Source organism: Bubalus bubalis, chromosome 4, assembly GCF_019923935.1.
Source record: "Bubalus bubalis isolate 160015118507 breed Murrah chromosome 4, NDDB_SH_1, whole genome shotgun sequence".
Taxonomy (NCBI): Eukaryota; Metazoa; Chordata; class Mammalia; order Artiodactyla; family Bovidae; genus Bubalus; species Bubalus bubalis.
Window position 1 is genome coordinate 79,696,605 of NC_059160.1, and position 23,761 is coordinate 79,720,365.

General features: G+C 35.9%; 1 protein-coding gene across 6 annotated transcripts in view; it reads left to right on the forward strand.

Moving 5' to 3' along the window:
- LRRK2 (leucine rich repeat kinase 2) overlaps positions 1–23,761 on the forward strand; it is a 212,162-nt gene that overhangs the window by 99,383 nt on the left and 89,018 nt on the right. For all 6 annotated transcript variants that reach the window (XM_025283992.3, XM_025283993.3, XM_025283994.3 and 3 more), the window contains 7 exons: positions 1,872–2,058; positions 3,161–3,342; positions 8,772–9,001; positions 9,411–9,538; positions 11,129–11,347; positions 14,852–15,053; positions 15,631–15,719. In XM_025283992.3, the coding sequence (XP_025139777.3) occupies positions 1,872–2,058; positions 3,161–3,342; positions 8,772–9,001; positions 9,411–9,538; positions 11,129–11,347; positions 14,852–15,053; positions 15,631–15,719 (1,237 nt within the window). The remainder of the gene's footprint in view (positions 1–1,871; positions 2,059–3,160; positions 3,343–8,771; positions 9,002–9,410; positions 9,539–11,128; positions 11,348–14,851; positions 15,054–15,630; positions 15,720–23,761) is intronic.

Sequence of the window (23,761 nt, forward strand, 5' to 3'; positions counted from 1 at the left end):
TCCGGGAGTTGGTGATGGACAGGGAGGCGTGGCGTGCTGCAATTCACAGGGTCACAGAGTCGAAAACGACTGAGCTACTGAACTGAACTGAATTACACTGTACCTTCAGACACCATTTTCAGGTGTACATTTCCAGTGTTTATATGTGTTTCTTTAAATTTGTTCTCGTTTCACAAACGAGCATGTACTTGGCCACCTTTAGGCTCCAAGCTTAGTCTTAAAGCCAAGAGGCATTGCCTTTGAACAACTTTACGATGGTCAATTTTGCCTCAGTCGCATTGTTGGTCACACATACGTGTCTTGCCTTTCATATAGTCAAATTAATTTTATTGCTTTCAACTGTTTTTATAAAGTAACTAGAGCAAAATCTAATATCATTTACAAAGTAGAGCAAAAATGTTGCTTTATAGATCTGAATCTTGGTCTAGCAGATCTTAGAATTAATTTATCATGCGTCAAATATGCTGGGTGAAAAGAATCAGTAACAGTAGTAAAAGTCCAGGCAACCTTTTACATAGTCAAATATACCACAGTTGCTATTTTTAGTCTTTCTACACATGTAAACGTATATGTGACATGTGTTTTCCTGCTGTTTCTTAAAAACTTTGTTTCCCTGGTGACTCAGACGGTAAAGCGTCTGCCTGCAATGCAGGAGACCTGGGCATTCAATTCCTGGCTTGGGAAGATCCCCTGGAGAAGGAAATGGCCCCCCACTCCAGTACCCTTGCCTGGAAAATCCTATGGATGGAGGAGGCTGGTAGGCTATAGTCCATGGGGTCGCAAAGGGTCAGACATTACTGAGCGCTTCATTTTCTTTTTGGGTAGCTATTCCTGCATGAAAGCAACAAATTTTCATTGAAGGCCTATTGTACACAAGATATCATGCTCAGTGTTATGATATATTTCACACTGAGACACGCTGGTTAATAAACTTGAGGACCTGACCTCTGAAAAATCCATCCAGATTTGAATGAGATTGAAGAAAGAAATGGAAGCTACATATTTGTGAATCTTGTATAGAAGGCAGGAATTTTAATATTTGTTTTTGCATTTTTTAATTATGATTTCTCATGCATTGTAAATGTTTGCAAAATGCGATCTTTCATTCTGATTGACATTTTTATATTTCTGAAGTAGGGAAATTAGATTTCAATTTAGTTTTTATTGGGCCTTATTTAAGTGTTCCTGTTAAGACATGCCTTTTTTTTCCTACCACATATACCTTTACATATACAAAAAAAAAAAACACACCTGTGTACTCATCTATAAGTTTTTTAAAATTTTTCCTTTCTTTTCATTAATTTCTTTTAAGTGAAGCATGATTACTTACAATTTTGTGATAGTTTTAGCTATTCATTGAAATGAATCAGCCATGGGTGCCCGTGTGTCCCCCCATCCTGAACCCGCCTCCCACTTCCCTCCCCACCCCATCCCTCTGGGTTGTCCCAGAGCACTGGCTCTGAGTGCCCTGCTTCATGCTTCGAACTTGCACTGGTCATCTTTTTACATATGGTAATGCATATGTTTCAGTGCTGTTCTCTCAAATCATACCACCCTTGCCTTCTCCCAGAGAGTTAAAAGCCTGTTCTTTACATTTGTGTCTCTTTTGCTGCCTTGTATTTAAGATTGTTGTTACTGTCTTTATAAATTCCATATATATGCGTTAATATATAGTGTTATTGTTTCTCTTTCTGACTTGCTTCTCTCTGTATAATAGGCTCCAGTTTCATCCGCCTCATTAGGACTGACTTAAATAATATTAGTTTTAAAATTATATCTTATTCTCACTCTGCTGAAAGTTATTTTGATGTTATTTCATGTATTTAGGAAATACTCACTTGATTTTTATTCTCGACATTGTATTGTTTCAGCCTGCGGTCCTTAGATATGAGCAGCAATGATATTCGATATCTACCAGGTCCTGTGCACTGGAGATCTTTGAACTTAAGGGAACTCTTGTTTAGTCATAATCAGATCAGTATCTTGGACTTGAGTGAAAAAGCATGTGCATGGTCTAGAATAGAGAAACTACATCTTTCTCATAATAAACTGAAAGAGGTAAGGAGATAATATTTGTTTAAAATTATTGCCAATTTGAAAAAATGTGCTTTTGTAATGTCTGTTATCATAGATGATCATTTCAAAATCTGTTATTTGATACTGCTTACTTTTTGAGTAAGATCTAATCCTACCCTGAGGTAAATGTGTATACTAACATGTTTAATTTCCTTAAAGATTGCCTTTTGTATTGTCTTTTATTTTGAATATCTATATATTTATATATGTTTAATTGCAAATACATGTAATGCTTTAATTGTGTCAATTTACCATGAAACCTCTGATCTGTTAACAGACTCGGACATGCTGCATTTCTCAAGTTTCACCAGGCCATGTATAGCCTTTGTTCTTCAGCTGACTTTTTTTTTCACATTCTTAAATTTTGTATTCTTCCATCATACTCCTCCATCCCCTCACCCAAATGGACCAGTCTTTATTATAAATCTGAAATTGACTGTCCATTCATCCCAGAAAACATATTTTTTGCCAGCTTCAAGCCTATTGTCTGTAAAAGCCAAATAGTGTAAAGTGTCTGAGACCATGAGGTTCCAGAATAACTCTGCATAGTTTTGGTACTTAGCTTTTTTGCATCAGATTACTGTTAGCTGTTGTAAAAATAATGAGTATTACTTAAAAATTTGGAATATTGCAATTATTATGTACCTAAGGTTTAAACATTTAGTTGTATTTTGAGAATGTTAAGTTATATGTAAATTTGTGATGATTAGATCTTTGGTTTTGCTGAAGAACATAGTCATAGGGAATAGCCTGAAGCCACCGACGATTGTATTTGGATACATATAAAAAAAGTTCTTTATTTCAATGTTGTGAAGCGATGAAATATGCTTCCAAGGGAGAATGGGTTTTAAAAGATTATAAACAAATGCCATAGATTGTTTTGGGTAAGTCCTTTATGTTTTCAAACATTTTTGATGGAAAATATGACAAACCTTTGGAAAGTTTTAGAACTCTGTTGGAAGTCTGTACAGTTTGCTCATAGAGTCTCTGAGCCTCTCTTGTTTTCTAGTAGCATCTTGTTTTTTTGGTAGCACACTTTTTTTCCTTCCCACCAACAGCGTTTGCTCTTTTTTATTTCATTAAGATTCCTCCTGAGATTGGCTGTCTTGAAAATCTGACATCTCTTGATGTTAGTTACAACTTGGAACTGAGATCCTTTCCCAATGAAATGGGGAAATTAAGCAAAATATGGGATCTTCCTTTGGATGAACTGCATCTTAATTTTGATTTTAAACATGTAGGATGTAAAGCCAAAGACATCATAAGGTTAGATAATTTTATTTTTATTTTTTTAACTGAATTTGTTTCCGATGTCCTTTTCTGGTTACTTTGGTGGATATACAGTTAGAATTCATAAAAAAGAATGTATAGGACCATCTAGCATGATGTACTCCATGTCATTTGCTTTTTACTTAGTGAATGGGTTTATTTGGTGCCACTGCAGAGCTTTTTATTTCCTCCTGGCCAAGTTAAGGTTGAGAAAATTACTTCTCCTCATTATGCTTTTCAGTAGAAATGGACTCTAAAAGGAAATTATTAATCTTTGTTCTCTTATTACCAATTATCAATCTGAAGAAATAGAGCAGAATATAATGGCTTCTCGATCTGGGTTTCATGTAGGAAGTGTTTATTGTATGTATATTCTATCTTAAAGCATTATAGTTACTTTAAGAACATAAAATTACTTCTGTGTTGCCTATGAAGCTGATAACCTACTCAACCTTATCATTTTTGAAACCACCAAAACTTTCAAGTATGCTTGTTTCTGATTTTATACTTTATGAACTTCAAGTTAATAATGAACTTTATTCTATTCTTTGTTACCATTTGAGCATGTTAGTCTTGTTACCTACCCATAAAATCATGTTTTTATTTCCACAAACTGCTCCTATCTGTATTTATCTTATAGGTTTCAACTCAGTTATTACTTCTCAATGGATCCTTGACTTGCTTATAATATCTGCTGTGTTTACTCTCTGTTTCATTCGTGGCACCAAACACAGAGTCTGGCATACAGTTAATAATTGTTGCATTATCAGTGAACTTGTAGTTCCTAATTACCTAGTTATCTATTTACCCAATTCTCTTCCTTAAATTTTCATAATTTACATTTGACTTTCTGTCTATTTTATGATCAAACTGTTTGTGAGCAGCTATGCTAAATAACATGACTACCCCCTCATCCTACATAAGTATTTCCCATGATTTTCCTTTCTGAAACTGGAAAAGATGCTCATATAAAATTTGTTCAGTTCTTACTAAATGTTTAGTTGTAAGAAGTTTTCAGAGTATTATGCTATCAAGCTACTATGTAACTTAAATATTTTTAAATCTTTTAAACATTTTTAGAGAGAACATAGACCTGGAGTAATTTAGAAATTGTAGTTCTCACTTGCTTCTTTGAAGAATGACAAAGAATAGTGAAGTCTTAATAAATAGATATTTGGAACTTTGATTTTCTTGTTTATTGGTGATGCAGATTATCAAGAATGTTCCTCAAAGTCCTATTAATTGTGAGAATAAATCAGTTAATATTCCCTAAGATTCACTTATGATTTAGTTCACTATTCTAATTTTGAACTGTGGCAGCATTTTAATATAGTTAAATGTATTTTTCTGTATCCATTTTATTTTTAAGAACATTTACATGTTCTGTTAATTTAAAGATGGTGTTGTTAGCCACTGGTAGCACTTCTAGTAAGTTTCAATTACTTTGCATTAAGATTGTTAGGAATAGCAACATATTATCTGCCAATAGTAAAATCATTTATGTGCATCAATGTAGTTTAACCAATATGCTCTTCCTTTCCATGTACATTATATGTATGCATGTACAATGTATATGAATATATACATTATGTATACCATGTATGAATACATGTACCAAATAGAACCTCACTATCAAGGATGAATATAACAGTATGCTTGTATACTCTATCTTGATGGTTTTGATTTTTTTTTGCTGGAATATAATTGCTTTACAATGTTGTGTTAGTTGCTACTGTAGAACACTGTGAAGCAGCTCTATGTATACATACATCCCCTCCCTCTGGAGCCTCCCCCTGCCATTCCACCCATCTAGGTGATCACGGAGTTGTGCTCTGAGCTCCCTGTGCTATACGGCAGCTTCTCGCTGTTGTAAACCCGGTGATATATATATGTTAATACTGCCTCTCAATTCGTCCTCCCTCTCCTTCCCTACCTGTTTCCACAAGTCTGTTCTCTGTGTCTGTGTCTCTATTCTTGCCCTGCAAATAGGTCCATCAGTACTATTTTTCTAGATTCCTTATGTATGCATTAATATATGATATTTGTTTTTCTCTTTCTGACTTACTTCACTTTTTATGACAAGCTCTAGGTTCATCCACATCACTTCAGCTGACTCAATCTCATTCCTTTTTATGAGTAACATTCCATTGTATATATGTACCAATCTTTACCTATCATCTGTCGATAGACATCTAGGCTGCTTCTATGTCCTGGCTATTGTAAATACTGCTGCAATGAACATTGGGATACATGTGTCTTTTTGAGTTATAATTTTCTCAGGGTATATGCCCAGCAGTGGGATTGGTCCAAGGCTGAACCAGGAGGCATTAGAAAATATAAAAGGCCAATCGTAAGTAATGAAATTAAAACTGTCATTAAAAATCTTCCAACACACAAAAGTCCAGCACCAGATGACTTTCCAGGCAAATTCTGTCAAACACTTAACGAAGAGCTAACTCTTATCCTTTTAAAACTTTTCCAAAATATTGGAAAAGGAGAAGCACTCCCAAATTTGTTCTTCAAGGCCACCATCACCCTGATAATTAAAGCAGACAAAGATATTGCAAAAAAACGTTCCTTCTCCAGGGAATCTCCTTGTGTCAGGGATCAAACCTGGGTCTCTTGTATTGCAGGCAGAGTCTTTACAGACGGAGCTACCAGGGGAGACCTACAAAAAAAAAAAAGAAAGAAAATTATAGACCAATGTCACGGATGAACATGGACACAAAAATCCTCAACAAAATACTAGCAAACAGAATCCAGCAACAAATTAAAAGGATCATATACCATGAACAAGTGGAGTTTATCACAGGAATGCAAAGATTCTTTAATACATGCAAATAAATCAATGTGGTATACCATATTAACAAATTAAAGAATAAAAATCATATGATCATCTCAATAGATACAGAAAAAGCTTTTGAAAAAATTCAGCACCTGTTTATGATCAAAACTCTCCAGAAATGGTCGTGCTGCTGCTGCTGCTGCTGCTGCTGCTAAGTCGCTTCAGTTGTGTCTGACTCTGTGCGACCCCATGGATGGCAGCCCACCAGGCTCCTCTGTCCCTGGGATTCTCTAGGCAAGAATACTGCAGTGGGTTGCCATTTCCTTCTTCAGAAAATGGGCATAAAGGGAACTTACTCAACATAATAAAGGCCATATATGACAGACTAACAGCAAGCATCATTCTCAGTGGTGAAAAACTGAAAGCATTTCCCCTAACATCAAAAACAAGACAAGGATGTCCAGTCTCACCACTTATTCAGCATAGATTTGTAAGCCCTCACCATGGCAATTAGAGAAGAAAAAGAAATAAAAGGAATATAAATTGAAAAGGAAGAAGTAAAACTGTTTGCAGATGACATGTTACTATATACAGAGAATCCAAAAGATTCTACCAGAAAACTGCTGGGATGTTATCAATGAATTTGGTAAGGTTTCAGGATACAAAATTAATGCACAGAAATCTCTTGCATTCCTGTACACTAGCAACAAAAGAGTAAAAAGAGAAATTAAAAAAGTAATCACATTTACCATCACAACAAAAGAATAAATTACCTAGGAATAAATCTGCCTAAGGAAGCAAAAGAACTATACTCAGAAAACTAAAAAGCACTGATGAAAGAAATCAAAGAGGATACAAACTGATGGAAAAATATACCATGTTCTTCTATTGGAAGAATTGATAGAGAAAGAATTGATAGAATTGATAGAAAATTAATATACTACACAAAGCAGTCTGCAGATTCAGAGAAATTCCTATCAAATTACCAGTGGCATTCTTCACAGAATTAGAACAAAAATTTTTATAGTTTGTATGGAAACACAAAAGACCCTGAAAAGCTAAAGTGATCTTGAAAAAGATAAATGGGACAGGAGGAATCAGGTTCTCTGTCTTTAAACTATACTACAAAGCTATAGTAATCAAAACACTATAGTATAGTACTGGCACAAAAAATAGAAATATAGACCAGCAGTACAGGATAGAAAGCCCAGAGATAAACCCACAGACTTCCCTGGTGGCTCAGACGGTAAAGCGTCTGTCTACAAAGAGGGAGACCTGGGTTCGATTCCTGGATTGGGAAGATCCCCTGGAGAAGGAAATGGCAATCCAGTACTATTGCCTGGAAAATCCCATGGACAGAGGAGCCTGGTAGGTTATAGTCTGTGGGGTTGCAAAGGGTTGGACACGACTGAGCAACTTCCCTTCAATCTATAACAAAGGAGGCAAGAGTACAATAGAGAAAAGACAGCCTCTTCAGTAAGTGGTGCTGGGGAATCTGGGCAGTTACATGTAAAAGAATGAAATTAGAATTCTACCTAATATCATAAAAAAAGATAAACTGTAAAACCCTTAGAGGAAAACGTAGGAAAAATATTCTTTGACATAAATCACAGCAAGATCTTTTTTTGACTTATCCCATAAAATAATGAAAATAAAAACAAATAATTGGCACCTAATTAAGCATAAAAGCTTTTTGCACAGCAAAGGAAACCATAAACAAGATGAGAAGACAACCCTCAGGATGGGATAAAATATTTGCAAATGAAGCAACAGACAAAGGATTAACCTTTAAAATATACAAACAGCCTATGGAGCTCAATATCAAAAAATCAAACAGTCCAATCAAAAATGGGTGAAAGACCTAAATAGACATCTCTACGAAGAAGACATACAGATGGCCACAAGGCATATGAAAAGATGCTCAGTATCACTAATTCTTAGAGAATGCAAATCAAAACTACAATGAGGTATCACCTCGCATCAGCCAGAGTGGCCATCATCAAAAAATCTATAAGGAATAAATGCTGGAGAGGGTGTGGATAAAAGGGAACCCTCTTACACTGTTAGTGGGAATGCAAATTGGTATAACCACTGTGGAGAACATTATGGAGCTTCTTTAATACATGGCAAAACCAATACAATATTGTAAAGTTAAAATTAAAAAAAAAAACAATAGCAAAAAAAAAAAAAAAGAAAAAATAAAACTTGTTAACAAACAAACAAAAAAAACTAAACATTTATCTACCTTGATTCTTTATCCTATGGGCTTTGTAAAATTTTATGCTTCATAATTTTTAGAGTTTTATTTGTGATATTTAAAGAAATTGTGTATGTGTTTTATGTAAAATTTTAATGAGTATTATAAACATTTTGATACTTAGATTCTTTCTAGTGTCATTATATTTGATGAGGCTTCCAATCATTATCAGCTAGACCAACCAACATCACTAACAAAGTAGATGTATTAACAATGCATTGAAAGACACATGCATTATTAAATTCGTATGAGTTATGTGCTCTTTTGCATACTGTACATTATGACATTTTGATATTTAAAATAATTCAGTGCATAAGAATTCACCTATAGCCTAAGTATGCTGTTAAGCAGTTTATTATTTTATTTTTGTTTTTCAAATACCAGGTTTCTTCAGCAGCGGTTGAAAAAGGCTGTGCCCTATAACCGAATGAAACTTATGATTGTGGGAAATACTGGGAGTGGCAAGACCACCTTATTGCAGCAATTAATGAAAATCAAGAAATCAGATCTTGGGATGCAAGGTGCCACAGTTGGCATCGATGTGAAAGACTGGCCCATCCAAATAAGAGGCAAAGGGAAGAAGGACCTCATTCTGAATGTATGGGATTTTGCAGGTATTTATTTTGCTAAATTTTTTATTCAGATATCTTTTTTAAAACAGGCATTTAAAAACTGAATTTTCTGTTTCAATACAGAGACCTGATGGATCATATGGAATTATTCCAAAGTCATTTATTTCTCCTAATTCTTCCCTTGCCACCAGAATGGAGAAGCCATGGAAGGAAATGTTAGGAACCAGCACGTGTCAGCTGAAGCTACATAGCTGACACATAGCAAGAAGTTGTCAATCCCTAGTAAAAACCCAGTGTAATCTTGTAGCTGTTATCTTTTGATTGTTTTTCTCTCTCTCTCTTTTTTTTTTTGTATGGTAAAGAGTGGGTAGTGCCACCTAACTTTATTTTTGAAGAAGAGGATTCTTGTCTATTCTCTGGAAGACTGAAAAGTTCTCCTATCTTTATTTAGGTCGTGAGGAATTCTACAGCACTCATCCCCACTTTATGACCCAACGAGCCTTGTATCTTGCGGTCTATGACCTCAGCAAAGGGCAAGCAGAAGTTGATGCCATGAAGCCTTGGCTTTTCAATATAAAGGTGATATGACCTAATAATTTGAAAATAGAAAATAGTTCATGGGTTTTCTTATTGTATATAAGGTGATTTATTTGGGTCAAATAGTACCATCAAACAGACTTTTCAAATACTTTTTTTGCAAGAAAGTTAGAAGAACTTAAACTTTGAGTTAGGAAATTTTTAGGAGTAATTAAGTTGTGACATGAAAATAGTATGTTCTATGTTAATGAAAGGTATAGAAATTTGAAGCCCTTTTAATCTGTTAAAAATGAGAATATATGTTAGACTATATTTTTATATTCTTTTTTATTTTATTTTATTTATTTATTGGCTGCACTGTGTGGCTTGCAAGATCTCAGTTCTCTGACCAGGGACTGAACTTGGACCATGGCAGTGAAAGCCCCAAATCCTAACCGCGAGGCTATCAGGGAGCTCCATGGTATTATTGCTTATGTATAACATGAATTTCCTTAATTTAAAATAAACTGTAGTAAGAAAAAGAAGCAATCTATGCATTACCAACTGTATCCTCAGAGGCAATTTAGTGTAAAGCTCTGTAGGACTTACAGTTTTAAATGGTCCCAGATGAATATTATATTTGAAATTTTGTAACTTTTCCATTTTGTCTCTTGCTGTTAGATATTCCTTCATGTATATATGGTTTTAAAAATATGTGCCTTTTTAGAAATGAGACTAAAGTAAAAATGAATGGTTATTGAATAATGCTCTAGTAGGCTCTTCTATGAGGCAAATCTGAGCCACCAGGGAAGCCTCCTATTAAGAGACATTTCTAAGTATAAAGACAGGTCAACTGAAAAAGTATCAGCAGATACACGCTTGACTTTATCTTATAATCTATAGACAATACACTAGAATATGTAATGAATCCATACACCTTTTCCAAAGGAATACCCAAGACAGAAGTAGCAATAAAGTTATAAATGACAGTCATCAATCAGATGAAATAATTTAGATGAAGCTTTTCTCTCTCAAAGAGATGGGGACTGGGCAAGTGGTCAGGAAGGAAATACAATGTGCTTTTAACTTTGTATGAAAAATAGTGTTCAGTTCCACTTTGCCGAACATAGTTTTGTTTTTTCCAAATAAATCTTTTACTTCAAATTACTGTCCAAATGCTTTATTACTTTAGTGACTTGTTTTTTCTTTGTAGAAGCCACACTGAATTACTATACTTTGAATTAATGAGGTTTAATTCACAGATAAGGAAGAGAAAATATAAAACAAATTGTATTACTCTGATATTATTTGGGTGTTATTAAATACTATTTTATCTAGAAGCCTAAAGCACACTTAAAGAATAACCCATTTTAGGCACAGAAGAAAGAAATGTGCTATTTCTGTCACATGGGCCGCCTGAAAAGTGACAATAACTAGATTAAGAAGGAGCATAAAAATGACTTTTAAAAATTTCTTAAGTTTAATATGTTTCCTTAGGTTTAAGGAAGGGAAGACAGTTGTCATTTTCTTCTTGAAGTCTTTTGAATTCTCATTTCGACTCTAGTGAATTTCGTAGAAAGTGAATATCGATGGAAATATAAGCAGTGTTGATTTTAAAACAAACACAAGAGTATTTTGTATCTTCCCCCATAGGCCCGTGCTTCTTCTTCCCCTGTGATTCTTGTTGGCACACATTTAGATGTTACTGATGAGAAGCAGCGCAAAGCCTGTATCAGTAAAATTACCAAGGAACTCTTGAACAAACGAGGGTTTCCTGCAATACGAGATTACCACTTTGTGAATGCCACTGAGGAATCCGATGCTTTGGCAAAACTTCGGAAAACCATCATCAATGAGAGCCTTAATTTCAAGGTAACATGGTTCATTGCCTACCCTAGGTGGTAGATAAATATAATTTATTAACTCTTACATTCTGCAACTGCTAAGAAATGTCAGCAGTCTTGAGAAGAGAATCAGATCAGATCAGATCAGTCGCTCAGTCGTGTCCGACTCTGCGACCCCATGAATCGCAGCACGTCAGGCCTCCCTGTCCATCACCAACAGAATTGAGAATTAAAAATAATTGATAATCCTGAGAGAAATGAAAAGGATATCTGAGAGGCTGAGAGAATGTTCCTGAGAGAATCTGAGGACATATTTCTGATGCCCTTTCTCTCCCAACATCCTATAGCAGTGATTCAATCAAAAGGATAAAGATGGATGTTGGGATCTTGGAGTTATCTTTCTTGTGTTTTTCTCTGGTTTTTCTCCATCTGCTCCTTTCTTTTGGAGTTTCTGTTTTATGTTCATCTTGGTCTTTGTTGTTCCTTCATGTCTTTGTCACTGTGATCCCACTTTCAAATTTGTTTTTTCTTCAATATTGAGAGAAGGCTCTTTCATCTGGTCACCACGGTCACTAATTTGGTTTTCAACAATGTATAAGCAATATTCTAGTTCATACAAACTTTATTTTAAGAATTATGTTTTTGATTTATAAAGTTTTTCTTTCTGGTAAGACAAATATAGTTCATAGAGTTCATAAAACACAAATAAATTGGTTAGCAAATGCTTGTTTTTAATACTGGAAAGAGAAATTTTACCTGGGCTCTACAGATAGCAAGGGGTAAACTGTACTGAAAACCACTTTGAATAGTTCAATATGACAAACACAATAGTGGATTTCACTGTTAGTCTCTATTGGTTTAGCTCATTAGTACTAATGATCAAAGCAGTGGCTTCTAACAAGGGTCTTGTTTTTCCTGGACAGTCCCAGTGTAATTATTAATTGTGTCTCACTATTGCTTCTCTAATGCTCACTAATGCTTCTCAGAAGCATTCCAGTTTGGATGATAAATTATATGGTCACCTTGGTTATAGCACATTGTCCAGTTAGCTTAGTTCTGTTGCATTTCCACAGATTATGCTCTGTCCAAAACTTAATGAGCCATTTATAAGTGTGCCAGTCTTTGTGGTGCACAGAGAGAGAATTTGCACATTTATATCTTTCCACACATTTATCACAATCAATAAAAGCTTTTACAAATGTGGGTTAATGGAGTTTTACGTTAGAAGAATAAAATATCATTTATCTCTAGTTTTTGCTGCTCTTTTGTGAGACATATGATTAAAGAGTGACATGACTTTTAAGAAACAAATGCACCAAATTAATATATTCAATTAAATATCTTTACCCAGGGAGTTTCCTTTTGAGACTATATCTGTACTTACAGAACTTTGCTGTTACTTATAATATTTTAATAGCTTCTCTTTTATCATTGATATCAGACCATTTATCATATTTTTAAAAAGAATTCTTAAAGTATGAGTTTGTTTTGAGAAAATCTGAATTTAGTTGAGGAAGTCTATGAATAAAGTAGTTGATTCATCAAGCTGGACTGGTACTACTTTAGGCTAATAGCAAGTTAGACCAGTTTACTGGCAATAAGGCCAGTCTGCTTTCTGCACTTGTACATGAACTCTGAAGGCAATACCGGATGAGGAGTTTAAAAACAAATGCTTTGAGAAATAGGCAGTATTATTTGAAGGAAGGTATATATTGCAAATGGATGCATCATTCTGTTATATTGGTTTGAAAATTCAATTGGCTGCTTTGCAGAATAGTGATTCAGATGACCCCAAAACAATAAGCCTGCCAGAACTTGAATATTCTTTCCTCCCTGAGGTGCCTCAGCCTGTATTCAGTCAGCAGCTTTTAATCTATTTAGAAATCTTTTTTGTTTGGCCTTTCATTTGTTTTTCATTTTTTCCTTTTATCTTGATCTTTTCTAATATTTGTGTGTCTCACTCTTATTAACATGTGTCCATGCAGAGTTTAGAATAAAAGCTTTCTGTTTTTGACTGTTGGTGACCTGATGATAAAGGAAGTAGGACAAAATAGAAATCAGTGCCAACAATGTCCCTCTCGGTCTTGTCCAGCCCCTTAGCAGAGTGGGATCCTTTGCTCACCCTGTAATCCAGCCCTGTAGAGTCCATCCCTTTGTTACTTGACTACTGTGTGAACTCTTGTTTACTTTTATATGTAGGTTTCCCTTCTTGGGTTAAACGCAAACTTCAATCTGAAGTTCTGTTTTATCTTAATTTATAAATGATGAAGAGAGGGAATATGAAAAGTGGAGGTTAGTGAAATTATATTTAATTTTCTGGTTCAAGGGGTACCTCAAAACAATCTTGACTGTTTGGAAGTAAATATGTAAGTAATGGTTATGGCTGCTATAAATCAGGTTCCTGAAAGGATCAAGTTAAGAGTAGAAAAAGAACAAGTATAAAGTGTGTGTGTGTGTGTGTGTGTGTGTGTGTGTGCGCGCGCACACGTGCAGGTATAATAAACCCAATTTATATTTGTAATAAGTTGAAGAATTCAAGTAGAAATTTTATTCTTTATTGTCAAGAATATATTCATGGATTGAGAAATGAGGAGAGTTTGCCACCTGGTGGTTTGCAAAGGCATTTACTATTATTAAAGTTGTATTTCTATTTAAAACTAGATTTTTAAGAAGAAAAAATGTTTGGAAATATTTTTGTTACAGAAACTCTCATCATAAGGTCATTCTATTAAAATTTTGATTTTAATTAGATTCTAAGTGTAAGAGACCCCAAATCATCCTCTCGTATAGAATCATTGGGGTTTAGATGATTTTTTATTTTTCCAAGTTCAGGTCTCCATGAAAAAGCATAGCTTGGTGAGGAAATTTCATGTCTGTCTCCAGACTTCACTGTTGATATTTACATCCCACTAATATTACATTTTGTAAATAGCAAGAACAAAATTTAATTTTACTTTGGGATATGGATATTTTCATCTAAAATATAAAGTCCACAGGTATACATGTGTTCCCCATCCTGAACCCTCCTCCCTCCTCCCTCCCCATTCCATCCCATACCTGTGGTGGATTCATTTTGATATTTGGCAAAACTAATACAATTATGTAAAGTTTAAAAATAAAATAAATTAAAAAAAAATTAAAAAAAAATAAAAAATAAAGTCCAAAAGCTCTTACAATCCTGACTTTTATGTTAGCATATCTATTGCCTGTAAATTTAATGTCTTAGAAAATAGTAGGTCCTTTATTTAAGGTTAATGATTTGTCCTGGATTTCACCATGGATTTTCTGAATACCTTGATAATTATTTCCATACAATGTTATTTGATAGTTCTTTCCAAATGGGCTTCTGTGTTCATTTTTTTCTTATTTTAAGGTAATCTTATTTATTTCTAACAATTTAATTAGTCTTACATTGCATCTTGATTTTATTAAAAATAATCATTTTCTGAATGATTAGCACAGAATTTACCAACCACCTGACACATAGATGTATAAAATGGATTTTTACAGCTTGTCATCTGTAATTTCATAGATCCGAGATCAGCCTGTTGTTGGGCAGCTGATTCCAGACTGCTATGTAGAACTTGAGAAAATCATTTTATCAGAGCGTAAAAATGTGCCAATTGAATTTCCTGTAATTGACCGGAAACGATTATTACAACTTGTGAGAGAACATCAGCTGCAGTTAGATGAAAATGAGCTTCCTCATGCAGTTCACTTTCTAAATGAATCAGGTTTGTTTATTACATATTTTTTAAAAGTTCTGCAGTAGAGTTGGTGAAAATGTATCTGAACTTTGTATAGAATTTACATTTAAAAGAATATTGACAAAATTCTTTAATAGGTCGCTGATTTTTTTTTTCTTTTTGAAAGATCATCATGTGTACTGATGTTGAATCATATATTATGTCATAAGAGAAAAATTTAGAAATTATCTAAGGACAGTAGTGGAAAAAGTCTCTCAGCCAGAGTTAAAACATGTGGATTCTAGAGCTTGACTAGTATTCAGGAGCTGTGAGACTCTAAGTTCAAGCTATATCCTTCATAGTATCAAGTGAATTTAGCGTATGTGGAAGTTATTTTTACACTCGCAGGAGAATTATAATTGTGATGGTTTAACTTGGCACTTGGAGAATCAATGGCTGACTGAGATGAAAGCTAGGATGCCCTGGTTCTGGTCTCAGCTCTGACCCCAACAATGCTGAAGTTTCCTAATCTGTAAAATGAGGAGACTGGGCTAGATTTCTCTCTGAAGCCCCTTGATATTTTCATATTCTAAATTCCATGTTTCACTTTTGATTTTTCCTACAGGGGTCCTTCTTCATTTTCAAGACCCAGCACTGCAGTTAAGTGACTTATATTTTGTAGAACCCAAGTGGCTTTGTAAAGTCATGGCACAGGTTGGTATATTATACTTCTGAGGCATGGGGGTAATGAACTTCAGGTGACACCTAGAGTACTGAGCTTTATAGACTTTGTGTTTAGTTAAGGTAGAAACTCCAATACTTTGGCCACCTGACGTGAAGAACTAACTTATTGGTAAAGACCCTGATACTGGGAAAGATTGAAGGCAGGAAGAGAAGGGGACAACAGAGGATGAGATGGTTAGATGGCATCACTAATTCAGTGGGGATGAGTTTGAGTAAACTCTGAGAGTTGGTGATGGACAGGGAGGCACCGTATGCTGCAGTTCATGGGGTCACAAAGAGTTGGGCACAACTGAGTGAACTGACTGAAGGTAGAAAGTACTGTGAACATAGAAAATGGTAGAACAATTTGTGTAGAAGACTGCATAAAGAAGAACTTCATGGAGGAGGAGAAGATATCTTAGAATTTAATGTCTTTGTTTTCAATTCATAGACAGGTGTTTGTGGCACTCTGTTCCATAATACCTTTCTAGATCCAAGAAGTTTTTCTTTATGCAGTCTTCTCACAAATTGTTCTACCATTTTCTATATTCACAGTTTTTTGGCTTGTTTATTGATATAATAAATTGAATGACAGCTTTGTGAAAATCTGTGGGGTAAATAAGTATAAGAAAATTGGGTTGATGAGCTTGTGAAACCTCTGTCTATAGCATGTCAGGAAATTTTGACTCTTCAGTGGAATATAAAACTCTGGGCTTCTCTGGTAGCTCAGATGGTAAAGAATCTGCCTGCAATGCAGGAGACTCAGGTTTGATCCCTGGGTGAGGACGATCGGCCTGGAGAAGGGAATGGCTGCCCACTCCAGTATTCTTGCTTGGAGAATTCCATGGACAGAGGAGCCTGGCAGACATAATTGGATTGATAAGGCTGTGAAACCTCTGTGTAGACAATAAGGAAGGAAATTGTGACTTTTCAATATAATATAAAACTCTAAATGCTTAGCATTTTGAAAAGTGGTAGTTATGGCTGTCTATATTTTATATGGAAAATGATTTCTTGTATCAATAATAATCAGTTACCAATGAATTTATATTAATTAGCTACCATAATCCTCTCTGTAGATTTGCCGCAGAAAACCACTCAAACAACACACTAGCTCAGGGTTCCTCAGTGTCAGCCCTATGGACATTTGGGGGCAGGCAATTCTTTGTTGTACATTGTAGGATGATAGCAGCATCTTTGGCCTCTACCCTCTAGACACCAGTAGTACTTTCCCAGTATGAGAAGCAAAAATGTGCCCAGACATTTCCAAATATTTTAGGAAGTAAAAAATCACCTTGGGGAGGATGACTGTATCTGGATAAATCATGAATTCAAATGAGTTTGGGGAGGGAGTCTTCAGCATGTGTACTCACTGGAAGCTATTTTTCTTATAAGTATAATTTATACTTACTAAAATGTATCTTTTTACATTAGAAATCTCTTTTCTAATTAACCATAATGTTAATTAAATCCCTTCAGATAATCTGAATGATAGTTCCTAAATTTCTTTTTTTTTTGAATTATTTATTTTTTGGAGGCTGATTACTTTACTATATTGTATTGGTTTTGTCATACATTGACATAAATCTGCCGGTGAGTGTACATATGTTCCCCATCCTGAACCCCACTCCCACCGCCCTCCCCATCCCATCCCTCTGGGTCATCCCAGTGCACCAGCCCCAAGCACCTTGTATCATTCATCGAACCTGGGCTGGCAGTCTGTTTCACATATGATAATATACATGTTTCAATGCCATTCTCAAACCATTCAAACCATCACACCCTTGCCCCTCCCACAGAGTCCAAAAGACTGATCTATACATCTGTGTCTCTTTTGCCATCTCACATACATGGTTATCATTACCATCTTTCTAAATTCCATATATATGTGTTAGTATACTGTATTGGTGTTTTTCTTTCTGGCTTACTTCACTCTGTATAATAGGCTCCAGTTTCATCCACCTCATTAGAACGGATTCAAATGTATTCTTTTAATGGCTGAGTAATATTCCATTGTATATATGTACCACAGCTTTCTTATCCATTCATCTTCTGATGAACATCTAGGTTGCTTCCATGTCCTGACTATTATAAACAGTGCTGCGATGAACATTGGGGTACACGTGTCTCTTTCAATTCTGGTTTCCTCAGGTGTGTATGTCCAGCAGTGGGATTGCTGGGTCATATGGCAGTTCTATTTCCAGTTTTTTAAGGAATCTCCACACTGTTCTCCATAGTGGCTGTACTAGTTTGCATTCCCACCAACAGTGTAAGAGGGTTCCCTTTTCTCCACACCCTCTCCAGCATTTATTGCTTGTAGACTTTTGCATCACAGCCATTCTGACTGGCGTGAAATGGTACCTCATTATGGTTTTGATTTGCGTTTCTCTGATAATGAGTGATGTTGAGCATCTTTTCCTGTGTTTGTTAGCCATCTGTATGTCTTCTTTGGAGAAATGTCTATTTAGTTCTTTGTCCCATTTTTTGATTGGGTTGTTTATTTTTCTGAAATTGAGCTGCAGGAGTTGCTTGTATATTTTTGAGATTAATTCTTTGTCAGTTGCTTTGTCTGCTATTATTTTCTCCCATTCTGAAGGCTGTCTTTTCACCTTGCTTACAGTCTCCTTTGTTGTGCAAAAGCTTTTAATTTTAATTAGGTCCCATTTGTTTATTTTTGCTTTTATTTCCAATATTCTGGGAGGTGGGTCATAGAGGATCCTGCTGTGATTTATGTCGGAGAGTGTTTTGCCTATGTTTTCCTCTAGGAGTTTTATAGTTTCTGGCCTTACGTTTAGATCTTTAATCCATTTTGAGTTTATTTTTGTATATGTTGTTAGAAAGTGTTCCAGTTTCATTTTTTTACAAGTCGTTGACCAGTTTTCCCAGCACCACTTGTTAAAGAGATTGTCTTTTCTCCATTGTATATTCTTGCCTCCTTTGTCGAAGATAAGGTGTCCATAGGTGTGTGGATTTATCTCTGGGCTTCCTATTTTGTTCCATTGATCTGTATTTCTGTCTTTGTGCCAGTACCATACTGTCTTGACGACTGTGGCTTTGTAGTAGAGCCTGAAGTCAGGCAGGTTGATTCCTCCAGTTCCATTCTTTCTCAAGATTGCTTTGGCTATTCGAGGTTTTTTGTATTTCCATACAAATTGTGAAATTATTTGTTCTAGTCCAGTGTTCTTGCCTGGAGAATCCCAGGGATGGGAGAGCCTGGTGGGCTGCCATCTAAGGGGTCACACAGAGTCGGACATGATTGAAGCAACTTAGCAGCAGCAGCAGCAGTTCTATGAAAAATACCGCTGGTAGCTTGAGTGGGATTGCATTGAATCTAGAGATTGCTTTGGATAGTATACTCATCTTCACTATATTGATTCTTCCGATTCATGAATATGGTATATTTCTCCATCTATTTGTGTCCTCTTTGATTTCTTTCACCAGTGTTTTATAGTTTTCTATGTATAGGTCTTTTGTTTGTTTAGGTAGATGTATCCCTAAGTATTTTATTCTTTTTGTTGCAATGGTGAATGGAATTATTTCCTTAATTTCTCTTTCTGTTTTCTCATTGTTAGTGTATAGGAATGCAAGGGATTTCTGTGTGTTGATTTTATATCCTGCAACTTTACTATATTCATTAATTAGCTCTAGTAATTTTCTGGTGGAGTCTTTAGGGTTTCTATGTATAGGATCATGTCATCTGCAAACAGAGAGAATTTTACTTCTTTTCCAATCTGGATTCCTTTTATTTCTTTTTCTGCTCTGATTACTGTGGCGAAAACTTCCAAAACTATATTGAATAGTAGTTGTGAGAGTGGGCAGCCTTGACTTGTTCCTGACATTAGGGGAAATGCTTTCAATTTTTCAATTGAGGATAATGTTTGCTGTGGGTTTATCATATATAGCTTTTATTATGTTGAGAATTCAGCTGTGAAGCTATCTGGTCTTGGGCTTTTGTTTGCTGGAAGATTTCTGATTCCAGTTTCCATTTCTGTCCTTGTGATGGGTCTGTTAAGATTTTCCATTTCTTCCTGGTTCAGTTTTGGAAAGTTGTACCTTTCTAATAAGAGTTTGTCCATTTCTTCCAAGTTGTCCGTTTTATTGGCATATAGTTGCTGATAGCAGTCTCTTATGATCCTTTGTATTTCTGTGTTGTCCGTTGTGATCTCTCCATTTTCATTTCTAATTTTTTTGATTTGGTTTTCTCTCTTTGTTTCTTGATGAGTCTGGCTAATGGTTTGTCAATTTTATTTAACTTCTCAAAGTACCAGCTTTTGGCTTTGTTGATTTTTGCTATGGTCTCTTGTTTCTTTTGCATTTATTTCTGCCCTAATTTTTAAGATTTCTTTCCTTCTACTAACCCTGGGGTTCTTCATTTCTTCCTTTTCTAGTTGCTTTAGATGTAGAGTTAGGCTATTTATTTGACTTTTTTCTTGTTTCTTGAGGTAAGCCTGTATTGCTGTGAACCTTCCCCTTAGCACTGCTTTTACAGTGTCCCATAGGTTTTGGGTTGTTGTGTTTTCATTTTCATTCGTTTCTATGCATATTTTGATTTCTTCTTTGATTTGTTGGTTATTCAGCAGTGTGTTGTTCAGCCTCCATATATTTGAATTTTTAATAGTTTTCCTCATGTAATTGAGATCTAATCTTACTGCATTGTGGTCAGAAAAGATGCTTGGAATGATTTCAGTTTTTTTGAATTTACCAAGGCTAGATTTATGGCCCTATCCTGGAGAAGGTTCCATGTGCGCTTGAGAAAAAGGTGAAATTCATTGTTTTGGGGTGAAATGTCCTATAGATATCAATTAGGTCTAACTGGTCTCTTGTATCATTTAAAGTTTGTGTTTCCTTGTTAATTTTCTGTTTAGTTGATCTATCGATAGGTGTGAGTGGGGTATTAAAGTCTCACACTATTATTGTGGTATTATTAATTTCCCCTTTCATACTTGTTAGCATTTGTCTTACATATTACCGTGCTTCTATGTTGGGTGCATATATATTTATGTAAATCTTCTTCTTGGATTGATCCTTTGATCATTATGTAGTGTCCTTTTTTATCTCTTTTCACAGCCTTTGTTTTAAAGTCTTTTTATCTGATATGAGTATTGCTACTACTGCCTTCTTTTGGTCTCTATTTGCGTGGAATATCTTTTTCCACTTCACTTTCAGTCTGTATGTGTCTCTTGTTTTGAGGTGGGTCTCTTGTAGGCAAATATATAGGGGTCTTGTTTTTGTATCCATGCAGCCAGGCTTTGTCTTTTGGTTGGGGCATTCGACCCATTTACATTTAAGGTAGTTATTCATAAGTATGATCCCATTGCCATTTACTTTATTGTTTGGGTTCGAGTTTATACACCCTTTCTGTGTTTCCTGTCAAGAGAAGATCCTTTAGCATTTGTTGGAGAGCTGGTTTGATGGTGCTAAATTCTCTCAGCTTTTGCTTGTCTGTAAAGCTTTTGATTTCTCCTTCATATTTGAATGAGATCCTTGCTGGGTACAGTAATCTGGGCTGTAGATTCTTTTCTTTCATCACTTTAAGTATGTCCTGCCATTCCCTTCTGGCCTGAAGAGTTTCTATTGAAAGATCAGCTGTTATCCTTATGCGAATCCCCTTGTGTGTTATTTGTTGTTTTTCCCTTGCTGCTTTTAATGTTTGTTCTTTGTGTTTGATCTTTGTTAATTTGATTAATATGTGTCTTGGGGTGTTTTGCCTTGGGTTTATCCTGTTTGGGACTCTATGGGTTTCTTGGACTCAGGTGACTATTTCCTTCCCCATTTTAGGGAAGTTTTCAACTATTATCTCCTCAAGTATTTTCTCATGGCCTTTCTTTTTGTCTTCTTCTTCTGGAACTCCTATGATTCGAATATTGGGGCATTTAACATTGTCCCAGAGGTCTCTGAGATTGTCCTCATTTCTTTTAATTCTTTTTTCTTTTTTCCTCTCTGTTTCATTTATTTCTACTATACTGTCTTCTACCTCACTAATCCTATCTTCTGCCTCCGTTATTCTATTGTTGATTCCCTCCAGAGTTTTTTTTTATCTCATTTATTGCATTATTCATTATATATTGACTCTTTTTTATTTCTTCTAGATCCTTGTTAAACATTTCTTGCATCTTCTCTATCCTTGTCTCCAGGCTATTTATCTGTAACTGCATTTTGTTTTCAAGATTTTGGATCATTTTCACTATCATTATTTGGAATTCTTTATCAGGTAGATTCCTTATGTCTTCCTCTTTTGTTTGGTTTGGTGGGCATTTATCCTGTTCCTTTACCTGCTGGGTATTTCTCTGCCTTTTCATCTTGTTTATATTGCTGTGTTTGGGATGGCCTTTCTGTATTCTGGCAGTTTGTGGTTCCTCTTTATTGCGGAGGCTCCTAGCTGTGGGTGGGGTTGGGCCTGTGGCTTGTCAAAGTTTCCTGCTTAGGGAAGCTTGTATCTGTGTTCTTGTGGGTGGAGCTGGATTTCTTCTCTCTGCAGTGCACTATAGTGTCAAGTAATGAGTTTTGAGATGTCAGTGGGTTTTGTGTGACTTTGGGCAGCCTGTATATTGAAGCTCAGGGCTATGTTCCTGTGTTTTTGGAGAATTTGTGTGGTATGTCTTGCTCTGGAACTTGTTGGCCCTTGGGTGGTGCTTGGTTTCAGTGTAGGTATGGAGGCGTTTGATGAGCTCCTATCGATTAATGTTCCCTGGAGTCAAGAGTTCTCTGGTGTTCTCAGGGTTTTGACTTAAGCCTCCTGCCTCTGGTTTTCAGTCTTAAACTTACAGTAGCCCCAAGACTTCTCCATCTATGCAGCACCGATGATAAAACATCTAGGTTAATGATGAAAAGTTTCTCCACAGTGAGGGACACCTGGAGAGGTACACAGAGTTACATGGGAAAGAGAAGAGGGAGGAGGGAAATAGAAGTAAGAAGGAGGAGAATGAGGAGGAATCAAAAGGGGCGAGAGCAGGTTAGCCAGTAATCACTTGCCTGTGTGCTCTCCACAGTCTGGATCCCTCAGAGATGTTCACAGAGTTACACAGAGAAGAGAAGAGGGAGGAAGGAGACAGAGGTGGCCAGGAGGATAAAGGGGGGAATCAAAAGGAGAGAGACAGATCCAGCCAGTAATCAGTTCCCTAGGTGTTCTCCACAACCCAGAACACACAAAGAGATTCACAGAGTTGGGTAGAGAAGAGAAGGGGGAGGGAGGAGATAGAGGTGACCTGGTGGAGAAAAAGGAGAGTCCACAGAGGGAGAGAGCAGTCAAGCCAGTATTCTCGCTCTCAAGTAAAAATGGGTACTGAAGATTGGGTTCTTAAAGGTACGAAATTGATAACAAATACCAAAAAGCAAAGATTAAAAATCTAGAGTAGAGGTTAGATTCTCAAAAATACAGTATTAAAGGAAAAAACAAAGTCACAAAAATTATAATATATATATATGAAGTTTGCTTTAAAAATTGGGTATTTTTTTTTTTGCAAAGTAATAGTAGGTTATAAAAATGAAAATTAAAGGAGTAATAAAGGACTTAAAATTTAAAAAAATTAAAATTAAATGATAATAGTAAAAATATATCTAGGACTTTCTCTGATGTTGTTGTGGACAGTGTGGGGTCAGTTCATTTTCAGATAGTTCCTTGATCCGGCTTACACTTCTCAAGATCTATAAGCCCCTTCCTATGTAGTCGGTGCTAACTGCAGGGTTTTAATCTATTGCACCTGTCACTTCCAAAGCAGTTCCTTCGGTTTATTTTACCTTCTTCTGTTTGCTGGCCTCTTCAGTGTCTAATTTCCACCCTGACACAAGGGGGCGGTGGTGGACACTCTTTTAGGCTCACTTATTCAGTCATGCTGTGGGGAGGGAGGAACACTGCAGACAAATATCACTGGCATCTGTGGGGAGTGCTCCCAGTGTCTCGGCCACACTGGGTTTGCCCTGGCTCACGGTGTGTGTGCTTTCCCAGTCTGCACTGCTCAGGCTCTAGGTTGCTCTGCCGGGAACTGTCTGAGGCGGGCCCTGGGTTGAGTGCACTTCCCAGGTCTAAGCCACTC